This window comes from Canis lupus, chromosome 22 (genome assembly GCF_048164855.1).
Source record: "Canis lupus baileyi chromosome 22, mCanLup2.hap1, whole genome shotgun sequence".
Taxonomy (NCBI): domain Eukaryota; kingdom Metazoa; phylum Chordata; class Mammalia; order Carnivora; family Canidae; genus Canis; species Canis lupus.
In genome coordinates, this window is record NC_132859.1 from 35,836,334 (window position 1) to 35,859,957 (window position 23,624).

The 23,624-nt window shown below is 33.9% G+C and overlaps 1 protein-coding gene across 6 annotated transcripts in view; it reads right to left on the reverse strand.

Annotated features, from left to right (window-relative positions):
• SLC4A7 (solute carrier family 4 member 7) overlaps positions 1 to 23,624 on the reverse strand; it is a 109,871-nt gene that overhangs the window by 4,451 nt on the left and 81,796 nt on the right. For 4 of the 6 annotated variants that reach the window (XM_072793030.1, XM_072793029.1, XM_072793033.1 and 1 more), the window contains 10 exons: positions 22,667 to 22,772; positions 20,371 to 20,532; positions 19,856 to 19,969; positions 16,771 to 16,932; positions 16,334 to 16,585; positions 12,928 to 12,996; positions 11,103 to 11,276; positions 6,948 to 7,079; positions 4,819 to 4,916; positions 1,750 to 1,857 (listed from right to left, as the gene is read on the reverse strand). In XM_072793030.1, the coding sequence (XP_072649131.1) occupies positions 1,750 to 1,857; positions 4,819 to 4,916; positions 6,948 to 7,079; positions 11,103 to 11,276; positions 12,928 to 12,996; positions 16,334 to 16,585; positions 16,771 to 16,932; positions 19,856 to 19,969; positions 20,371 to 20,532; positions 22,667 to 22,772 (1,377 nt within the window). The remainder of the gene's footprint in view (positions 1 to 1,749; positions 1,858 to 4,818; positions 4,917 to 6,947; positions 7,080 to 11,102; positions 11,277 to 12,927; positions 12,997 to 16,333; positions 16,586 to 16,770; positions 16,933 to 19,855; positions 19,970 to 20,370; positions 20,533 to 22,666; positions 22,773 to 23,624) is intronic. The other 2 variants (XM_072793031.1, XM_072793034.1) reach the window with 1 other exon arrangement.

Genomic DNA, 23,624 nt, shown 5'->3' on the forward strand with positions numbered 1-23,624 from the left:
TAAAAATTCTTAAGTTTTTTTTAATGGATATGTTTGCCACTGAAATTCATGTTTTTCTTACAACTGAAGGACAGTTTCTTAAAATTAGTCTTAAAATTATGTGACTAAGTTTGACTTATTAGTTTTCAACAAACAGCTGTAGCACGTGACATCTCACTGACAAATCCATTAAAAAAGCGATCTTTGTTAGTATAGATAAGCATCAAATAATTTCCTGCAAAATTTAACAGATTTACAAACTTTCTCTCCCCAAACTTGGTTCACAAATACAAGTTCAAAACACATATATCCTATGTTTCAAGTTAATATCAAATACAATGATTCCATGTATATGGATTTAGCAAATGATTTAATTGTAACATATGAATATCTGTTCTGAAAAAACTTTTCAAAAGTATAAAAACACACTGTGGTTTTACTCCCTTCTCCAGACAAGACTGAAGGAAGGTCCTCCAAACATTTCTTTCTGTTAAGTGACATAACCCAAACATTGTCTTCCCCTGTGATTTTGAATTGAGGGGCAGAAAATGAAAATGGAAGGCAGAAGTATGTAAGAGACAATGGTATCTTTACATTTATCATGACTATACTAATAATCTGGGCCACAAGTGCTGACAAGATATGAAAAATTACTAAGAATAAAAAGAGCACTGAGCTAAATTCTAGCTGCATGAAATAACCAAAATGATAGAGTTCAATTTAAAAACTTTTAAGATCAAAGACAGAAGAAAGGAAGAGCCCAGCTTAGAGAATCAGAAGTTAATGATTCAAAAAAAAAAAAAAAAAAGAAAAGAAAAGGAAAAGAATAAAAAGGGAGAGGATAATAAAATCTAAGTAGGAACAAAGCTCTAAGAGGTGGGGAAGCAATGGATAAAACCTAACCTATTATTATCAAAAGACAGTGGCCAGATGGACAATAACTAATCAATCAAAAGCAGTTAGTGACAGTTTGCCAAGAGAAGTTTCAATCTGATATCCAACCAGAGTATACCAACAGTGTCTGACACAAGGTGCACACAGAGTATTTGTAGAATATGAATGGTTGAGTGCCCTACGGGATACCTCATTTCTCCACTCACCAAGGGATTAAAGTACTAATGCTTATCAAACTAGAATCACTTAGTTTCAGGCCTTAAAGTGAGGGTAGAAGAAAGAAAAAAATGGCTTCCTAACAAGAAATCTAAGAAAGGAGTTAAGAGAATTGTTAGGGAGTACATGGTCCATTATAAAACCAAATGGCGTTTATACCCATGGATTAAAATTCTCTTCCAACTATCTTCTAGGAAAACATTTACCCCACCTGAAGAAATGGCAGGCTAAAACAATACAAGGAAAACAATCATCTCTTTTTTTCTTGGACGATCAGAAAGCATGACTTAGATAGTGTTCATTTAGAGTATTTATGTAATCCCTGGAAATTATCTTTCTTTATATGGTTTCTGATCTTTTATATACTTAATCCATACCACCATAATGTGTATATCCATTTTTATTACAAAATGCTCAAATTCTTTTTGGAAATAGGCCTATGAATTTAAAAAATAATCTATCAGCACTTATATCTTATTTCCAGTATTCAGTAAAATGATGGATAGACAGATGAAAGGAAGAGGAGAAGAAGGCTTGTTTTATTGAGAATATAACGTATGCAAATTGAGTTACATTTAATGGTTTTATTAAAAAGCTATCTATCCATAAATCAACTGAAAATTGGCTACAGTTAGAAAATGCATAAAGAGTTACAGCTACCTCGTGCTAGATCTGGTTACTTTGGCATTCTCAGTATTCATGGAAAGTGCCTTCCACTGTGCAGTTTTGGCCATTTCATCTGATATGTTAACAACTGAGGGATCGACACTGAAGAACAAATACACTTTTTGGTTAGTATTCAGTACTTGCAAAAGCATTAATATTGTCACTCTTAACTATAACTATATAATATTTGTCTTCATCAGCTTTGCATTGAGAAAACTCTTTGTCATGCACTTAAACCAAGGTCTAGCAAAACATCAGGATTCTACAGTTCTGTTATAAAGGTCTCATGGGCAATTGCATCTTTCTGTATAATTAAAACTAGGAGTAAGATTAATTAGATTGGCAATGATGTCCAAAGATGATCATCTTGGCTTAAGTGTTTTATTGAAATAACCTAAAAGAATACATTAATGTGCTTATAAATTAAAAAATACAAGCTCAAATCAATTAGAAGACTTTTATAACTGGCACAAATTTCAATCTCATAAACCGAAGATCCAAAGTATAAAAGGAAAAGCTAAGATTATGATTTTTTTTAAAAAACCTAGTTTTTAATAGCTTTTAAAAATAATTTAAAAGAATGATGGAAAAGGCAACACTTCAAAAGTAAAAACAGAGCTCTGAAAACATCTGAACAGATAACACAAAAACAGGCTTATAAATATCACTTTTAGCTGGCATTCACATTTTTGGTGTCACAGTGTTATTCTATCCACTTTATCAAAATCAAAACAACAAAATACTGTCCTTTCATTGTAAGGAATAAATGTAACCATTCCCTGTATATAAAAAATATTGCAAAATTCCTTCAAGACCCCAAATCCAACGATGATATCCATAAGTAATTTTGGCCTCAACCTGGTCACAGTCACAAGTAATATGAAAAGTACTATAAAGTTAACAGAAATATAATTGCAAGTTCTTTTTCTTCACTAAAAGAGTAATATTGCATGCACAGAAGTGACAGATACAAATGTCAAATTAGGCTTTATGTTCAAAATGTGACGGCAGCTACATGATAAATGGCAGTCATTGTAGAAAGTGCTACCTTTGTTCACAATGTCGTTTAAATCCAAATGTCATTTAAAATAGAAGACTGTAAAGAAATGTGACATGGTAACTGAAGAATCTCTAGGAAAAGGTGCTTTACCAAGTCAATTTTTTTTAAAGTGCACAAAATCTGAATACCCAAATTCACAATGGCAGACCCAACCAACTTGAAACTACCTACTCTGCATAAATGTTTCTGTGTCTGGTTGCCAATTTCAAACAACTGGAGAGAGACATTCCTGAAGCACTTTCTAGCTTCAAATGTCCCCTTCTAAGAACTTTCCCATTAGTAGCAATTAAGATCTTTTTAAAAAGACATTGCATCTTTGTTTTTCCCCAAAATAAAATGAGATGGGAATGAAAATCTGTCTACATTAAATCAATCACTTTCTTATTTCATGGAGTTTTACAGCTTCCAAATGTTTTTCTATATTATCTCATTTCATTATCATGGCAAGCAATCCAACACGAATTAAGATTTTAAATTATGACAGATGAACAGGTCAGCCAATTGCTGGCATTCCAAATATTCAAATTTTAAGTGAAGCAGCATTTATCTTGGCCTATGTCATCACTTAAAAAGACAAAAGTAACATACAAATAATCATTCTTTTGGTTAAACATCAGACAATGTTAGTACACATTCCACTTAAATTTGTCAAGGCCCATGTATAATCATACTGAGGAAATAATAACGCAGGACCTATAGAAACTAAATGGCGAATAATCTTTAGAAATTGATGCATCACTAATAACCATCAGTTCCTATACTCAAGTACAACAAAGTTAATAAAGTAATTTGCTTAGCAAACATGTATAGAATCCAGCAAAGCAGAGCACTATAGTTGTGTATATTAAGATGTCTATACTTGGCATTTAACTTAAAGTATATAAGAAATATTTGAGGAAAAATCATGAAAGGTGAAACAGAGTAATACCAATGACGAAAATTAATAGTTAAAAGTATACAGGAATATTACATGATGAATTCATTTATCAAACTAGGAAGACCTCTGTAAAAACTAAAAAAATTAAAAATGAAAAAAAATTGAAGTTAATAAATACCAACAAACCTTTTCCATTAACTGGTCAGGGAAGGAAGCTATATACATTCTAAAACTGACTTTTCTACTATCAACAGCTAATCAGAAATGGCTAATACATGCATAAATAATGTTTTTATTTTTTAAAACTACAAAAAAGTACACAGATGGAGTTTAAAGACAGAATTAACTGCTGTCTTTAGTTCTTAAATTTACATGTAAATCACCAAAGTCCTACATAATAAACTATATATGGAACTCCAGTTTTTCATAATATGAGCCCTCACTGCCAATAGTCAAGTCACATCTTTGAATTCCAAGGCCTCTAAACATAATCACAATTTGGAAGGTGATCAGAAAATGAGTTACAGAGTTAATTTTCCAGCACACACTGATGCAGGCCTAATAAAAAGGACAAAGCCATACTACGGAGAGAATGTGAATATTCTGAGACTTGTGTACTGTACTGATTTTAAACTTCATTAAAACAGAAGGAGTGCGGGCAGCCCGGGTGGTTCAGCGGTTTAGCGCCGCCTCAGCCCAGGGCCTGATCCTGGAGACCCGGGATCGAGTCCCACATCAGGCTCCCTGCATGGAGCCTGCTTCTCCCTCTGCCTGTGTCTCTGCCATTCTCTCTCTCTCTCTCTGTTGCTCATGAATAAAATATTTTTTTAAAAAGTATTAAAAATAGAAGGAGTGATGCAAGACAAATAACTCTTGTGTGCTTGGCATGGAAGTTGGTTTGAGGCTCTGGTCCAAGTCCAGTCTTTTCTTCACTCCTGCCTATAACCTGGGAGGGGACTTCCTTTTCAATTTCATGAAGACCCTCTTTAGTTGACTTTATGCCAGATGCTGGTTTTGTCATTATTTTTAAAAATAGAGATCACTACTTTAACAAAGTATCACATGACTTACTCATGTACTTTATGTGGATACAAAATACATTTTATAAGATACAGTTTTATCTCACCTGTATTTTAGGGCCTTAACTGGAATTTGTAAGAGACTTCCCCCTTCAAATGGAAGGTGCACAGTATCGTCATCAGCTTGAAGCATTCGTTCAGCTTCCTTCAGAGCACATACACAAAAAAAATTACTTTTCCCAGAATATTTCCAGGAGGACCAATTAATATATAACATCTTCAAGAATTAGAAACCCAAACTGACAATATATTTAAACACATTTGCCTTGATTGAAAAATTCCTTCTATTATTAAAAACACATACTGGTAGCACAAAAGAAAATGACTAAATTTTAAATGGTTATAAGTTTCATTTCTTTAAGTTAATCATTAATACTGTTTTAAAATCAATTTAGCTACATAATTTTTATCAATTATTAGTATATAATAAGATAAAATTTTGTGAAATCTGATGGCTTTCATTACAACATAATATAAGCAGAGCCTCCTTTGGAAAGGGCAGAATTTCTCAATCTCAGCAATACTGACGTTTAGGGCCAAACAACTCTTTGTGGTTAAGAGGCAGTCCTGTATATGTAGGATGTTTAGTAGCACCCTAGACTTCTACCCACTGGATGCCCATCCAATTGTGACAATCAAAAATGTCTCAAACCCTGAAATATCAACCCTGAGAAGAAATGTTATCCCAGGTGGAGAACAACTTATATTGGAGATATGACCCCAAATCATGACATCATAATTACTGGGGACATGGTAGGATGGACTGGGAGAGCATTTACATTCTTCTTTCTTATCCCTAGAAATCCCACTATTTATAGATGGCAATATGCCCATCTTTTAAAAAAGTAATCATTTAAAAAAAAAATGAAGCCAGGGCTAAATTTCCCAGCAATCCTTGAAGTTCCAGGCAGCCACGAGAAGCAAGTGGAATTTACTGGATGACATTTCTGGAAAGATTCCTTAAAAACAGGATAGTAGAGGAGAGCCCATTTTGCTTTCTTAGCCCTCCTGCCACCTCTACTCTAACATGAGAGCTCAAGCTCAGCATCCATTTTGATCTATAAGGTGATTCTGAGAATCAAAACCATGTGCTGAGGTGAGAGGACAGCAACACAGGAGCCCAGACCACTCTGTCGAGCCATCACATCACTTTCTCTTCTCATGACTTCTACATGAAGTTTCTGCAGACACTCTTATGTTTCAGTCTCCTTTACTTTTGTTTTCTGTTGTATACACTGAACCTAACGTAATTCTAACAATACAGAAAATAATAAACAGGTAATTTTAACCTCAGTATTTTATAAATAAATTGCATCCTATTTGGAAATTCACCAAAAGCTCAGAAACATTTACATGTTTAATTTAGTTTTAAAGGGAACAAAAATCTTTTAAAAATTTTGGAAACTCAATTCAAATTAGTATTCCAATTAGTATCCTAATTTAAGAGTCATATTTTTTCTTAAAAAGTAAACAGAAAACCAGTAATTTTAGCATAAATCAGCACTAACTAATCAGTCCAAACTATGAAAAAAATACCAACAAGGCTTAATTAAACCTAATTGTAAAGCTTTAATAAGTGCATTTTCATAAATACTAATATAATAAGGTATAAATTATGTTGCTTTCTCTCAAAAATTAGGGGGAAAATTAATTTTGAGATCTCTAAACAGGACCACAATATTTAAATATGTGTATCTTTTTCTTATCTCTGATTTTCTAGCAATATTCTTAATGGGAAAATGAGTAGGGCACTAAAATCAATAAAATCATCTATGCCATATGTTCAATGTCTACTTTTCCTTCTTACTGAGGAATAGCACTGAGCTCGTTATTTACAAAAAAATTAAATTCAGAAGAAAATATTCATGTATATCTTTGTATACAAATCAACTAATGGTACATTAATACTGCATTAAGACTAGGGTTTATTAGTACTTTTTGCAAAAAGATATTTAAAGTCCTTTTTGTCATTAAATATATATCAGGTTATTAAAATGCTGTTAAAATATACACTAAAATGTGTCTAGGTTTTTAAGGTTTTATTTCATAAAAATAAGGTTCTTAGGAGTTTTAAAGGAGCTGATTCATGTAAAGTGACCACAAAAGTGCCTGCTACTTGGTACAAAATATTAAATAATAAGTGAAAAGTGTAAATTTAAAATTCTGGTCTTTTTACCTCTTTCTCTTTTTTCTTTTTGTCATCTTCTTTCTTTTTCTTACTTTCTGGCATGAGGTCATCAAGCCAACTAAGTTCTCTCTTTGTGAAACACAGATCCATGAGTTTGCGTACAAAGACTAATGCAAGAACCTTAAAAGAGTGGGGGAGAAACTATTAAGTAACATCTAAAAATGAAGCCAGGGCTAAAAATTATATCATTTAAAGAGAGAAAAAATATCAAATCATAAATAACAAAAAAGTACTTCATATATTTTATTTAAAAATCACTTCAAAAAAAATAAATAAAAATCACTTCAGGGGCCTCTGGGTTGTGCAGCTGATTAAGCATATAACTCTTGGTTTCAGCTCAGGTCATGATCTCAGGATCATGAGATCAAGCCTCACCTTGGGCTCCACGTTCAGCAAGGAGTATGTTAAAGTCTCTCTCTGCCCCACCCTTGCTCTCTCTCTCAAATAAATTTTTTTTAAAAAATCACTTCATACATCATCTTATTTCAAAAGAACTGAGTCACCTATTTATCTTTTAAGCTTCCTGTTCAAAGAGAACATATCAAGGAAATGGCATTCTTAACCTCTTCCTGTAAAAATCCCTGTACTCTGCATAAAATTATAAAGCAGATTAAGCATGGTATCTTCAAGTAAAACAAGACTATTAATTTTTATGATGACTTTAAAATATATACATCATATAGGCAGATATAGTTTTTTTTTTGGGGGGGGGGGGGGAGTTCCTTTGAAGGGGAAAGGAGTGGGCAGAGAGAGAATCTTAAGCAGGCTCCGTTGATGGGTCCAGCACAGAGACCAATATGAGGCTCAATCTCGTGACCTGCCTGGGTTGAAATAAAGAGTAGCACACTTAACCAACTAAAATACCCAGGCGCCCCCAAGTAGATATAATTTCTAAAATCTTAAGCAATGGACTAGAGAACCCATTTGCCAGTATAAGGTTTAAACTTTCCAATTATGTATGTGAAAAAGATATACCATTACTTTAACTTGTTTTCCTTTAACTGCTACTAAGGTTGAAGATGTTTTCAAATGCTCATTGGTCGTTTGGGTTTCTCCTGTTCTTACCATTTTCCTTATTACTATCTTTTGTCTGGTTTTTCAGATGTCTTTTATGACTTTTATTCATGAATTTTTAAGAACTCTGTGTAGTTCAGATAGACACATTTTATCTGCCTTACATGTTATAAATACTTTCTCCCAGTTCACAATCTGACTTTACTATGTTCACATAAAACATTTGATTATCATGTGGTTAAATATACCTATCTTTCTTTTACAGTTGGGTTTCCCTATCTCTTTTGAAAAGTTACCCTCAATCACTGGACTATATAAATGTTTTTCAAAATTTTCTTCTACATTTTAACATTTAAATCTTCAATTCACTTATGATTATTTTCTGAAGATGGTATTGGTGAAGGAAGCAACCGTAGCTCCCATACACAGTCAAATCTTCTAAGACTATATACTAAATTTTCCCACATAGATGAATTATCACCTTTAATGAAATGACTCACTTATGATATTCAAGTGGTTAGGTTCTCATATATTCTGATAAATTTTGGACTCAGTCTATTTTTCTGATTTGTTTATTCCCATGCCAATTCCATTCTGTGTTACTGCACTGACTTGACAGCAGTTTTTAAATATTTAGTTATCAACAGCATGGTACCAGCATAGAAACAATCAAGTCCCTCACCCCAGACTCAGCCAGGAATACTTACTTATCTTTGTTTTGTTATTCCTCTGGTATTCACTTACCTTTATTCTTTCATTAATAAACAATTTACATATAATAAAATAGAAAAATAGCACATATATAGTCTGACACTCTTGACAAATGTACATATTCATGGAACCCATACCCAAATAAGACATAGAACATTTCTACCATCCATGTTATCTATGACTCTGACATTAATTTTTCTCTATGAGCTTTAAAATTATCTAGTTCACACTGCCAACAATCCTCCCCACATACACACAAGCACAAATGCAAATAAAACACATAAAATTCATATCTGGAAGGGACATCTTTACAATATACTAAGTATGCAAAACAAAGAACATAATTTATCTTCCTATTTGTTCGGGTCTTAATCTTATGTACTTCCACATTATTATGGAATGAACTGTGTCCCTCAAGAAAGATGCACTGAAATCTTAACCTCCAGTACCTCAGAATATGACCTTATTTGGCAATTGGGTTGTTGGAGATATAATTAAGATAAGGTCACAGTGGAGGAGGGGGAGTTCCTAATACAATATGTCCAGTGTCCTCATAAAATGGTCATAAAGACACAGTGATACACAGAATACCACATGAGAAGGTAGCAGTTTGTGGAGTTATACAGTTGCAACACAATGCCAAAGATTTTCAGCAAACCACCAGAAGCTAGAAAGAGGCAAAAAGGGTTTCCTTACATGTTTCAGAGGGAGCATGGCCCCATATACACCTTGATTTCAAACTTCTAGCATCCAGAGCTATCATATCACGGATTTCTTTTGATAAGCCAATGAGTTTTCTTGTAACCACCCACTCTAACAAAATTCTTAATTCTATTAGAGTTTGTCTTTTTTTTTTTTTGTCACTTGAGTGAATAAGCAAATAATCACATTATCTACAAATAATGTTATCTCTTCCCTATAGCAAATATTGTATTATTCTTATATCACAGTTAGAACCTTCAATTCCCACTAAATAACAATAATAGTACACATTTCCCTATATCAGAACTCATTTACAAATTTGTATTCACAATGACTGCAGTTTTGTAAGTCTTTTTATCTTTACTTATGTTGGTAATTCTTGCTTGCTATATCACAGTCTATTTAATCATGATATGTTATAGAAACACTGTAAATTTACTTGTTAATATCCTAAGATTTTTTTGAACTTCTATTAGTAAGTAAGAAGTCAGCATCATTCTTTTGTACAAGTTTATTAGGCTTTGGTATTAAGATCTAGCTAGTGTTTCATGAGAAAAAAAAATGCAGATGTTTCCATCTTTTCCTTTGGTCTAGAAAAATTTAAGAAGTACTGGAATTAACTGTTCTTTAATATTCAGCGGAGCCTGTGATCCAAGGGCAGATCTCTGGCCATTTTTCCAGTCCCTGTGTGCAACTGAGTTATACAATCCATAGATTTTATGTTTCTCTTTGGGTTAATTCCTGGAAATGCATAGATAGAATGGAAATAATCCATTTCCTCTAGATCAGTGGCAGGCAAACCACAGCCTTTGGGTTAAATCTGATATTATCTGTTTTGTATGGCCTATGACCTAAGAACAGCATTTAAAGATGAACATTTGCAGTTGATTTGATGATAGGGAACACTAACTTTGAACCACCTTATGAATATAACTTTAGGTATAGCTTACAGACTTTGTTAAAAATTCTCTGCTGCAATACCTACAATGCTTTTTAAATTTAGTTTTCTACTTAGGATTATTTCAGCATTTAATGTCTAAATACTTTATATTTTTTTAGTGCTTTTCATTATTCATTTGTAATTTAATTTATTTGTATTCAGGAAATATTACCCACATAATTTTTATGATTTTTTTGATTTTTTAAGATTTTCTTTGTGGCCAAGTATATAACCAGTGGTTATATGGAATTTACAAAAGGATGAGTATTCTCTGTTTGCAAAATACAATATTCTGTGATAATTTGGTGAATGATACTATCTTACTAATATCATCTAAAATCTTATTATTTTTTAACTTCTAGATCTCTTAATTTCTGAGCAAGATGTATTGAAGCATTCTATTAAAGACGTATATTGCTCTAGGTGCTTTGCTCTTTTACATCTGGCTATCATCTTTGTTCCATAAACGTCCTAAACTCTAAAGTTGTTTAAAAATACAAAACAGCATTCTATAGTCCAAGGGCTAAAAAACAAAAATGTAGAAAATAACAAGCGAATTCAGTTTCTAAAGCAACTGGTTTAATAGTTGCAAAAGGGCCAATTCACATTTCAAAACACCTAAGGTGCATAAAATAGACTATTCCCCTTCTCAAATATAAATATTACTAATACATTACTATATTATACTACTGAGATGAACGTTAGTAAAATACTGTCGAAACACACAGGAGTGTTACTAATTAGTGACAAAATCTGAAAAAAGAAAAAAGCCTTACCATCATGGGGAAAACTACTGCGGCAGCTGAAGCTTTTATCACCCACAAAAGAACCAGACAAGTGAGCTGAATGACTGTGAAAATATGGACCTTCCAGAGAGGCACGTAACGGAGATATATCAGATCGGGCTGATGCTTAGCAGGCATTCCAAATAATTTTATACGGTCAAAAAACTGTGCATTGAACGGAAAACAAAACAAAGCAAGAAAGTTTTCAATAAAGTATTATTTATGCTGAGGGATTTAAACTATAATTTCTTGATATGTTCTGATAGTATAGTAGAATATTTCAGTACAGAACATCTGGACCCAAGGAGGGGGCAAAAATCAAGGCAATCATTGTAAATTAATGCAATTAACCTAATCAGAAAACTCACACCAAAATGTCTTAATTTGGAGGATTCAAATTTTTAGATGAATTTACCTACTCTAATCAACTCAAGTCATTTACTTCGACTTTTTCTTCTAATATGTACAATAAAAGAGCAACAATTTCCAAGGTTCTTTCCCACTCTAACATTATCAATTCTATAAAATAGTCTAAAGTACAATTATTAATTTTTCACCCAATGAAAAGGAAACTATGAACAAATTCCTTGGTCTTTTTGAACTTTAATTTCCTCATTTATAAACCAGGAGTAAAAACTCACAAAACTGTAAAATAAAGTTTTCAAAGAAAAAAAAATTGAGTTACTGAGATCATTTCTTGACGAGTAGAGGGAAGATCCAGGACTACTAAAAAAAAATAAAGATGCTGTCTCCTGAGAGGTCTTGCCAGCACTAGCTGGCAATGTTAGACAATAAATACACTTTGCATGATAGGAGGTGGCCACATGGTGTTAAGAGTGCTTTATGAGCCAAATTTTTTTTTTAAGATTTTATTTTTTTATTTATTCATGAGAGACACAGAGCAAGAGAGAGGCAGAGACAGGCAGAGGGAGAAGCAGGCCCCATGCAGGGAGCCCGACGTGGGACTTGATCCTGGGTCTCCAGGATCATACCCTGGGCTGCAGGTGGCACTAAACCGCTGCGCCACCAGGGCTACCCTGAGCCAAATGTTTTACAAGATCTTAGTACATTTTATCAGACTATTTTCCAGAAGTATTATAAACAAGACAAATAGAGTAGGGAAATCACTGGGTTCTAGCCTTGGCTCTGTTGTGTACTTGGTTAAGAACCATCATAATTCCCTCTATTTCTGTTTCCTAGTTGACAAAATTAGCATTTCTTCCTTTCCTGGTTAACAATGCTATTTTGAGAAGCACAGAAAATAATTTGTGTCCTAGGCTTTATGAACTATATTGCACTGCACAGATGGCAAGTACTAACTATTCTGGTCCTCAGCATCCCTCCTTTTATTCTACTAGTCTTTTTTTTTTTTTTTTAAAGATTTTATTTATTCATGAGAAACACAGAGAGGAGAGAGAGAGAGGCAGAGACACAGGGAGAGGGAGAAGCAGGCTCCATGCAGGGAACTGGACGTGGGACTCGATCCCGGGTCTCCAGGATCAGGCCCTAGGCTGAAGGCAGCACTAAACCACTGAGCCACCCTGGCTGCCCCTCTACTATCTTTATCAATAGTTACAGGGCCTTTCATTGGCTTTGATTAAAAATAGGTGAACATCATAACAGTTCATGATCCCATTCTTGAGGGAAAAATGTGTAGTAAGCCACAATCACATGCAAAATGTGGAATTAAAGTTACCAGCTAACCTGCCCCCCAGAATATCAGAGTTGAGGATACATCACTACATCATAAAAACACTCTGCAAATTTAAATTATGTTTAAATTTTTCTACAAAATCATTAACTACTTAAGACTTGCCTGGATTCCTTTTAATGAGGAAACTCCCATATAAAGGAAAACACCATACAGGACAGGCATTGGAATAAACTGTAAGTAAAAGGGCCACAGTTAGAACCCATGCTACTAATACAATTTCACAGCAATAAGATATACAAAAACATAGTCAGTGAGTACCTATGGAGATAGAATTAAAAGATATTTCAGTGATGAGACCTAACTTTTCTATAAATAAGAAATATGCTAGTAAAAATAGCCTTCTTGAAAAACTGTTTATCTTCTACAAGTTTCTTCCTGAAACGGGAGTGTGTTTAGGGATTAAGAGCATGAGCACTATAGTCAGACTCCTTGGTTTAAAAAGCCAGTTAGCCTCTTCTTGAGCCTTGACCTCTCTATGCTGTAATTTCTGTAACAGACTGCATGAAGATGAAAGGATTTCAAATACTAAAATACTTGGAAAAAGCACATGGTGTATATTGATGACTCATAAAGTATTAGCCAGGAATTAAAATAAAAACAATAAAATAATTTTTTAAAACATTTACCATTATTATTATCACTACAATATAGTAACTATTATACAATAGTACCATTTCCTGATATAATAATTGAACTCCATCCCCAAAACAAAGTCCTTATTACTTTGACAGTTAGAGGGATCCCTAACTGCCTACCTGCTATGCCTAGGCATCCTACAGGAAAGCCATTAACAGGCTCCATCCATCTACTCAAAAACCACAAGCAGCACTCTAGGATGGAGACTTATAAAGAAAAAAGACCAACAGCTACAGAGGAAAATCACATTCACTCTCTACTGAACAGCCAAGTATGTCCTTCCTAAGAAACCTAAGAGGAAGAGAAGAAAACCAAAAGAAATCAAGTAAATATCCTCAGGAAATTTCAGGAGAATATTTTATCCATAAGGCAACTTCAGAATGCTAGGAAAAATAAATAATTGGAGTGAAAAAGGCTTCTAGAAATTTGAAGATATAATTATCAAAATAATTAAAATTAATTCTGTAATAAGATTTTGATGAGACTAAAGAGATCAATCTAAGGAAAACAGGAAATTTTCATTAACAGCGAGGGCACAGGACAGAAATGTGAGAATATATCCAGAAGGTCTAATATATGTTGACCTGAAGTGGAAGAAATATCTAACAGAGAGAAGAGAAAATAAACCCTGGCAGAAAATTCCCATAGTCAAAGGGCAGAGATTTCCAGAGAATAATGGCCCATAGCAAGAGTGGTAGGGTACATGAAAGTCCCTATCCATCTATCTTCCTGAATGTCCCAGTGAAATTTCAGAACACCAGGAGTAAACAGGGAATTTTGGTAGCTTCTAGAAAGAAAAAAAAAATATGCCTCTGAAGTTATAAAAGCCAAATAGGTATCAGTCATATTATTAGGACCATTGGTCTATAGGAAACAATGACTTTGAGACTCAAAGAAAAATAATTTTGAACACTGAAACATGTATCTAACTATATTAATCAAATGTGAGAGTAACTTTAAACATGAAAGAACTCTGAAAGTTTACCACTCATGGAACTACATATGAAAAAATTACTCTAGGAATTCCTTCATCAATACAAAAAAAAAAGGATGTAAGAAAAAGTGGAAACGGTATATGCAACTGTTTTTTTTAAGTAAGTGAAATAGATGCTAAGAAAATTTATTATGTCCTAAGGCTTGGGCAGTTACTCTTCAAGTAGCAACAGGAGCTTAGTGAAATAGGATATATTTCTACCTCCACACAGGGAGAGATCAGACTGCTTAGTCCTCAGTGAACACATAAGTATCATCAAAATGCTGATTATGTGTTCCCAGAGGGTTTATATTTTTATAATTTAACCTACAGAAAAAGCATAGACAGTTTAATTATAATTACAGCATAAAGTGTAAATGTTGGTAACCATTACAATAAAATTAAAAACACAGTAAACCAAAGGCAGGAAATGGAAGGAAGACTGGGTATGGACACTTAAGTATGCTAAATCTTCATAAAACATCCAACCTTACATGATAGGTTCCCAAGCTTTTTAGTCTTAGAACACCTATATGTTCTTCAAAGGTAACCTGAGGACACGCTCTCCAAATACTTTTGCTTTTGTGGATTCCCAGAGATTGTCCTTAGACTAAATTTTGAGAATCACTGTTTTAGGTGGAGATTCAATGTAAAAATAATAATGGAAAAAAAAAAAACTATAAAAGTATGTAAAAGTATAATGGTTGTAACCACCAATATAACTTAAAAATAATGAAATTAAAAAGAGTTTACCTCTAGAGAGTTCCTTTTGGAAAGTAAGGGAAAATGGGAAGACTAACTTTTCATTTTAGGGATTTCTGGATGTTCTATTTGAAATTTTTTTTGCCTCTATGACATCAATACTTAAAAAATTTTAAAGGCAACCTTCCTTAAGAGGAGACAATATCCCCATAAGAGTGCACTAAATATTTCTCCTCTTTTGCCAGGTACTTCTAACAATACACTCACCACTATGGAGTAATTACCTGTTAACCTATCTGCTTCACTAACCAGACTGCCAAGTTCTGAAAAGCAAACTATAATGTACCCTATTTGTTTTCCCTAGTCTTGATAACACAGTAAATACTCAACAAATACTTGAATTAGTCAGTTGTTAGAAAGTTCATGAAATGTAGGCCAAAGAATTCTAGTATTTAATCTTTTAAGTTAATATAGTAACATACATACACCTCCAAGATTTTTCCCTAATTTATAAATGTACACAATTCTTTACCTAATAATGTTCTTTGCAATAAAAATAACTAAAACACTGAAGGGAAAAATGGAGTTGTGCTCCTCCATAATGAACAGAAAAGTTCAGACTAGATATTTACCAACATTTGCTATTGTTGCATTTTTTAATCCCTAGATTCATTAGTAAATATCTAGTAAAAACCAGATATAACTAAAAGATATTTAACATAAAGTGTAATTTCTTGCATGCTTTATTTATAATATTAGCTGTTTTTATTATAATGAGCACTACTACCTTTACTTCATGTAGTTTATCAGAAAGAACACATTTGTTTACTTAGTAGCAATATTATTTTCACTTTTTGGTCAAATAACTATGTCAATCATATTTCAATATTACTCCCTTTAAGATGCCTATAAAATCCTCTGGATATATTTTTCTTTTAGATCATAAATAAGCCATGGATTAACTCCTTTCAAAACTCTATAGTCATTAATAATATCCTTTTACAATGTTTCTAAAGTGGAAATATCTAACACTAAAATGCCCACTATACTAAACACCATATACCAAAATACTATTTTCCAAGTAAATTCCAGGAAATATGAAACTAATTTTAGATATTTCAATGTTTCATTTTCATACAACCAAGTATAAATTTTATGACAAAAATTTTTTTAAATATTGCAGTAAAGAGATTTTACCTTTAGTACTGAAGTCATGAACACAGACAAGCCCATTAGAATAAAAATCATTAGCCCTGTAACTCGCTGTTCACGAATTCCCAAAAACTTGGGTTGTTCCCCTGGAGCAGAACATTCAGATTCAACTTTTAAGCTGTTGACATGACTTATTGATAACACCGTTGCAGCCACAAACCACGGAAGTCCCATGATAGAGCAAACTCCCAACATAACACCAACCATGAGCAAATCAAGGTGATAGCCAGCTCCTTTCTGAAAAGTAAAGTGAACATAAACATTTATAAATCTAAACTGTTCTTTTAGGTTATAACACTATACAACTTTATAAACAGAGAAGAAATTAATTTTCATCTTCCATGTTTTAATGTTCCAGTCATTATGAAAACACCTCAAACTCTTAAGAAATTACAAAACCTGACACAAAATTTTAAAATTACCTTCAATTTGTGCTCCTTTCTGTTTATGATTACAGCTGTAATTTGTTGATCCATAAAGATGAGAATGGTACAAAGCAGAGCGGGAATAGCAGCTATTAATAAAGTCCACCAAGGATTTTCTCCCAATGGGCTTATGAACCAGCCCCTACTTGGATCAGTAGGCTGTTAAAAAAAATTAAAGATAAAAAAAAAAAGAAGTTTTCATCTACTGAATAAAATTTCTGCAACATAGGCTGTCTATCCCAAGAAACGCAAAGGGAATAGAAAGAACTAGATTAAATCTTGGAATGTATAGTGAATTATCTGCAAAGATAGTCACAAGAATGCTTCCTATCCCTTGATGAAGCTCCCTTGTCCACGTAGTCAATCTTCCCATCTAGAGGTGGAATTCCCTTGGATTTAGGATGTCCTTATGGTTTACTTCAACCAACAGAATAAAGCCAAAGTGACACTGTGTGACTTCTGAGTCTTGATCTCAAGGGACCTTGCAGCTTCTCTAACTCTCCTGGAACCCTGAGATTAAGCTGTTGAATAAGCCTGGATAAGCCTTCTTGAAGATAAGCTACAATGTGGTGAGAGAGAGGTGGGAGCCAATTACCTCAACTGCTTCAGCCATCTGATGTGAGTTCCCAGACATTGGATGGAGACATATTGACCCCCTCAAAGCAATGGATCACCAAAAGAGAGAGATCTCTTTTAAGCTTAGTATCAACTGCCACAGATTTATGAACAAGTAAGAGACTGTTTTACAAGGTTGGTGCTTGCAGAGGTTTAGTTATAGACAGAGGTTAAGTGAGGTAATTGCAAATAAAGTGAGGTCAGTCTACCTACTAGATAAACTCCTAAACTAAACTGCTTTGAAGATCCCACAGACTAGTGATCTTGGGGCACTGTCAGTACAAAATCAGAACTGGGGACTGAGGACATATTTTTCCAACACTTCTACTGCCAAAAATCTGGCATTATATCAGATACAAATACATTCCAATGCTGTCACGTAAAATTTGTTTTACAACAAAAAATTTTAAAAGATCCTAAGAGAGTTTAATATTCATGGAGGGCACTGGGTATACTGAAATTTAAACAGTTTTCTTTTCCTAAACTTCATTTTAAGCCTGTTTTTTCTTCACAAAACAATTTGTCAATACAAAAGGAACACTTAATGTTTTCAAATGCAGGTATTCCAATTTTCCCACACCGATACACCTTAAGCTGCATAATGGTCGAAACTGTACATGAATAAAAATACTTTATCTATATAATGCACAAATTCTTAAGTGTTCCTTGATTTATTTCCCCAAATATATCTTATGGCCCTTGAAATCAGTTTGCTACTTGAAAGCTAGATCAATAAATGAGCAACAAAAATAGACTTAGGAATGAAAATAAGGGGATGCCTGGGTGGCTCAGCAGTTAAAGCATCTGCCTTCAGCTCAGGGCATGATCCTGGGGTCCTGGGATCGAGTCCCACATTGGGCTTCCTGCATGGAGCCTGCTTCTTCCTCTGCCTGTGTCTCTGCCTGCCCCTCAATCTCTCTCATGAATAAATAAAATCTTACAAAAAAAAAAGGGGGGGAATGAAAATAAGGAACTGGGCCCAGGATTATAGGAAATTACATCAAATATTTTGAACCATTATTAATTTATAGTTTCATTTAGTTCTAAGACTTGGTTAAAAAAAAAAAAAAAAGACTTTCATATATATATAGTCATCTTTTAATGGCCAAAATCTGACAGGCACTGAGGAGGGCACTTGATGGGATGAGCACTGGGTGTTATACTATACTTTGGCAAATTGAACTTAAATAAAAACAACTGGAAAAAAATGGCCAAAAATCGTTAGTGGCTCAATAGCTATGCTTTTAAACAAAGGTTCCAAATATTATTACATACTCTCAGCAGCAAAACAATAAAGAAAAATTTTATTAATAAAATGGAGTATACCTGATGGCTGCACACGCATTTATGTGTTAGGTTACTATAATGGTTTTTCATAGTTTACTAGTAATATTATAAAGCAAAATTGTTCTTGTTTTTAAATAAAAATATAAGCATACCTATATAATTTTAGTAGATCATTTTCCACCCATGCACTCTCCTTTGGAGACTATTGGTTTTTAAAATAATTTTTTCCCCAATGAAAGATAAAACAGATTAAAATTATATTCGTTTTATTTCTAATCCCTGATAAACCTTCTGTTTTTAGGGATCCCTGGGTGGCGCAGCGGTTTGGCGCCTGCCTTTGGCCCAGGGCGCGATCCTGAAGACCCAGGATCGAGTCCCACGTCAGGCTCCCGGTGCATGGAGCCTGCTTCTCCCTCTGCCTGTGTCTCTGCCTCTCTTTCTCTCTCTGTGACTATCATAAATAAATAAAAATTAAAAAAAATTATAAAAAAAAAACCCTTCTGTTTTTAAAAGAAGTCATATAATTTGCTATAAACATAAACCAGAGACACAAATACTCAACTATAAGAAATTTCCACAAACTATTCAAAAGCTACCAACTCCTACTATGAAGGGAAAACAATTCTTGAATGCTATATTATGCACATGGTAAATTATGTACATACAACATAACTACAGTCTGCTGATGAAAGCAAAGGGTTTATGGATGGGTCAGAAAAGTATCATTTTTCTTGTGGAAGGAATACATTTGATTCTTTCCTGATTCTGCTGGAAAATGAGACATGGAGTATTCCATTTAGTGACAGACACACACCCTTCTAGAAATTTAAATAGTATCTTCTTGTTACACTTTCAAATTCAAGTTTGAGTCACTTCCTTATAAAGGAATAAAGAATGTTTCTTTTGCCTGGAAAACACATCATGAACTCCAGCTAAGACAGCAGGGTCAAAAATTTTTAAATGACTCCCAACTACTTACCATGAGTATCTTCATTCTCTCTCCCTGATAGGACTAACTTTGATACCTTCCTGCTTACTTTCTAAATAGGTTCACTTGGATCGTCTCATCTTATCATTTTTTATGTATGTGAGAAAGCTATATATATTCCTATAAAGTGTCTCATTTTTAAAAAGGTTTGGTATTCCCAAGTAACAAATAACCAAATGTTTTAATCCTTACCTCAAATTTTTCAGGAACATGAAGTTTAGGAGATGGAACTCCTACAAGGTAGTCAATTGCAACCATTATTACTATTGTGAGAAATACAGCAAAATCACTGATTGTCGATCGCACCTATGTTAAAGGGATTACGTTAAAATAAACACAGAAACATAGAAAAACTATGTGTCCTTTCTAAATAATTCCCATCTTTCAGGTTAAAATATGCCACTAGAAAGTGTGGATCATGATTTTAATTAGTGACAATGGGTCCATGAAATACATTGATACATGTTTTCAAAAAGAAGAAACACATTTCACAACCAACCTCCTACCATCCCATCCCTCATGATATCATTATCTTCCAACTGTTAGTTCAGACATGTAATACACAGTTTTCACTATAAGTAACTTATTTACAACTATCTGTTATCAAGTATTAGCCTCAAACAATGTATTACTGTTTTGAATAAACCAAGGTAACAAAAACTAAAAACATGAATATTATCAGGACTCCAAAATCACACCCCAATTACCTTGGTAGGAAAATACCGCTTAGTCTTAAATTGCTTGAGGAATGAAGACAGAAAAAATGTTGTGAAAAAAAGGATGACACACCAAAAGAGCACATCTGGAATATAAGGTCCATGATGACCACAAGCTGATCCTACAAACAGACCATGAAAGGTTTTACATTCCTGGGGAAAAAAGAAGAAAAAAATAGAAAAAGGAGAGAATGAAGAAGATTCTCAGGTATCTAATAAATTACTAATGAACTCTACTGACTCTAAGATGCTAGTGACTGAAGACATGCCATTATTTTATATTCCACTTAGAAAGGAAAAACACTGCCAGGTCAACTTTAACACATCATCAACTGTAAGACACACTCTGAGTTCAGAGATATTACAGTTTGAAAAATATGTCACTGAACTAAAATACAGTATTTTACCATGTTATACCACACAGTCCTTTCAATTCCATATTTCCTTTAGAGAATGCCTCAGAGTGAACAGTAATTCGCAAATATTTGGATGCATTCTTGCTGGTACACAATTTTACTATCTTTCCTTTACTTCTAAAACAAGTCACAACAAAAGCAACCGACAGAAAATTACTACTGCATCTATTTACAATGCTGAATAAGAGATGGCTATTGTACTAAATTCCAATCAGAAATAAAAACTGGTTGGCTTTCCTGACCTAACTCAAGACCATGGGATTAAAGCACAGGATTAGGAGCAGTAAAGCACTCATTCAAATAGTATTTCCATTTTTAAAAAAAAAGTCTTAATTATATGACATAATATAATATAATTATAGAAATCTATTGACCTCATTTTCCTTTTAGGGAAAAAATACTGTAAGTCAACCAGAGATTAATAATGACACATGTCACATACCACTAATGTCATCTGTTTCTTACTTATATTCTAATGAGACTCGTTTTAGCAAACACAACTCAGGCTTAACACAAGAGAAAAATAGTCAAAGGTTCCATTTTTCTTAACTTCTAATTGCTGAGATTAGTAAAGCTACAAATCTACAACATAGATCCCAAAAATAAGAGCTGTAAGTATTTAAAAGCAAAAACAAAAAAAAAAACATGGGCCTTTTGATAATCAAAAAAAAAAAAAAAAACACACCTTAAAGGCCTGTGCCTAAAATATCAAGACCTCTTATTCACCAAGGAATGAATCTTTTTTAAACGGATCACTTTCATTTGAGCACCTCTATTTACTCGACCTCCTTCGTAGCAAAATTGACATTTTAAATATCAAACAGTCAAGTATTCATTTGATTACTGATATATAATGCTTTTAAATCAGCAGTGTCCAACATAACTTTCTGTGATGATGGAAATGTTCTATATCTCCACTGTCCAATGCAGCAGCCACATGAAGTGACTGAGCACTTGAAACATGGCTAGTGCAACTGAGAACTGAACTTTTAATTAATTGTATTTAATTTAAATTTGAATAGACACATGCAGCTAATGAATGGTTCCTGTACTGGATCATACATAGAATTATATTATCAGTGAGATAAAATTGCAGATGACACCCTCACAATTATATAGTTAGGAGCTAACTATTATCTTTAGTGAGAAAAGAATGACCTACATTTGCTTATATGATATAAAAAGCACCAGAGAAGCTCAGGGGACCTTGATTTTATTGATATCACTTGATACCTTAATCCCAAATCCCAACCTGAGAATTGCCCTAAACAGGTATTCTAAGGCTAGGACAATTTCCCAACAGAATACAATAATATGTAATAGTATTCAGTACAGAGTAGGTGCTCATTGCACGTTCTTGTCTTATTTCCTTTCTTAGGTGCTTAAATTATACTCGTCTCTACAGCTGAAACTACAGACTAGACTACTAGACCACAGTTAAACAAGGTTTAGTCTGAATAAGCTGCTAATGGAGCAGATGAGCTGGTACCAGGAAAGCAGGACAAGTGGATGTGTATTGTTCTGTCGACTCCAGTACATGCAATCACAGTCCTAGCAAACACCTTCTCTGAATTTACCAATCTACAATCAACATGGAATTAGAAACCAGAGTATATTCACATTTTTTAATAATTAAATCCTGGAAGTCACAGTCCATTTTTATCCTCCTTACCAGGTTTGTTCTTTTCAGCCTATACTTTTTACTGCATGATACATAAACATGTGATAGCTCCTGTCTGGTCGACACAACACTATATTCTGAAAACATATCACAACTACTGATCAATAAAGGAGAAAATGTAGGTCTACCCAGAAAAAGCTTAAGAACTAGGTTAATATTTGCAAAATCCCTTATTTCATAATGTACTCACAGAAACAGTGAGATTCCCCCAGGAAATATCATGTGCTGTTAAATTCATTTCTTTCCATATTTTTAGAGTTTCATTGCTAGGGTTAGGAGGTTCAACACACACACATCTGAGAAACGAGAACAGAATAAAATTTCAAGGGTCCTGCATTTCATGTTCACATTTTATTAAATCAACCACACAACGTGGTAGCTTTTTTTTTTTTTTTTAATTTTTAGCTTTTATTTAATTTAGAGAAAGAGAGAGAGAGAGAGAGCACGTGCACGCACGCGCGCACAAGTTGGGGGAGGGGCAGAGGGAGAAGGAGAAGCAGACTCCCCGATCAGCAGGAAGCCTGATGTAGGACTCCGTCTCAGGACCCTGAGATCACAACCTAAGTTGAATGCAGACACTTAACCAACTGAGCCACCCAGGTGCCCCTGTGGTAGCTTTTAATTAAACTTTTTTCCCATGTTGTAATGTATAGAGACTAGAAAGTGGAAAACCTATCAGAACAGTGGAAGGGAACAAGATTTGGCTTATGTAAATAAAACAATACAAATATCAACAGAATGATATTTTAAGGAAAATCTTAATGAAACTTGCTAGATATATTCCTCCTTAGAGGGGATGCTATTTTCTTTAAAAATATGACAAGATACCCCTCCCCTCATGTTTTGCAAGGTCACTCACCTCTAAATCTTACCTACTTAACCCCCAGGGGAGCTGCTCTGCCTCCCCACCCACACATACACAAAACACACAGATTCCCAATAAAGCAACACTCCTATTAATGCTTTGTACTCTGACAAACCCTACCTACTCATGTTCATCCTTTATTGATCTTAAGATGTATTCTTGGGGGACACCTGGGTGGCTCAGCAGTTGAGCACCTGCCTTTGGCCCAGGGCGTGATCCTGGAGTCCTGGGATCGAGTCCCACATCAGACTCCCTGCATGGAGCCTGCTTCTCCTTCTGCCTG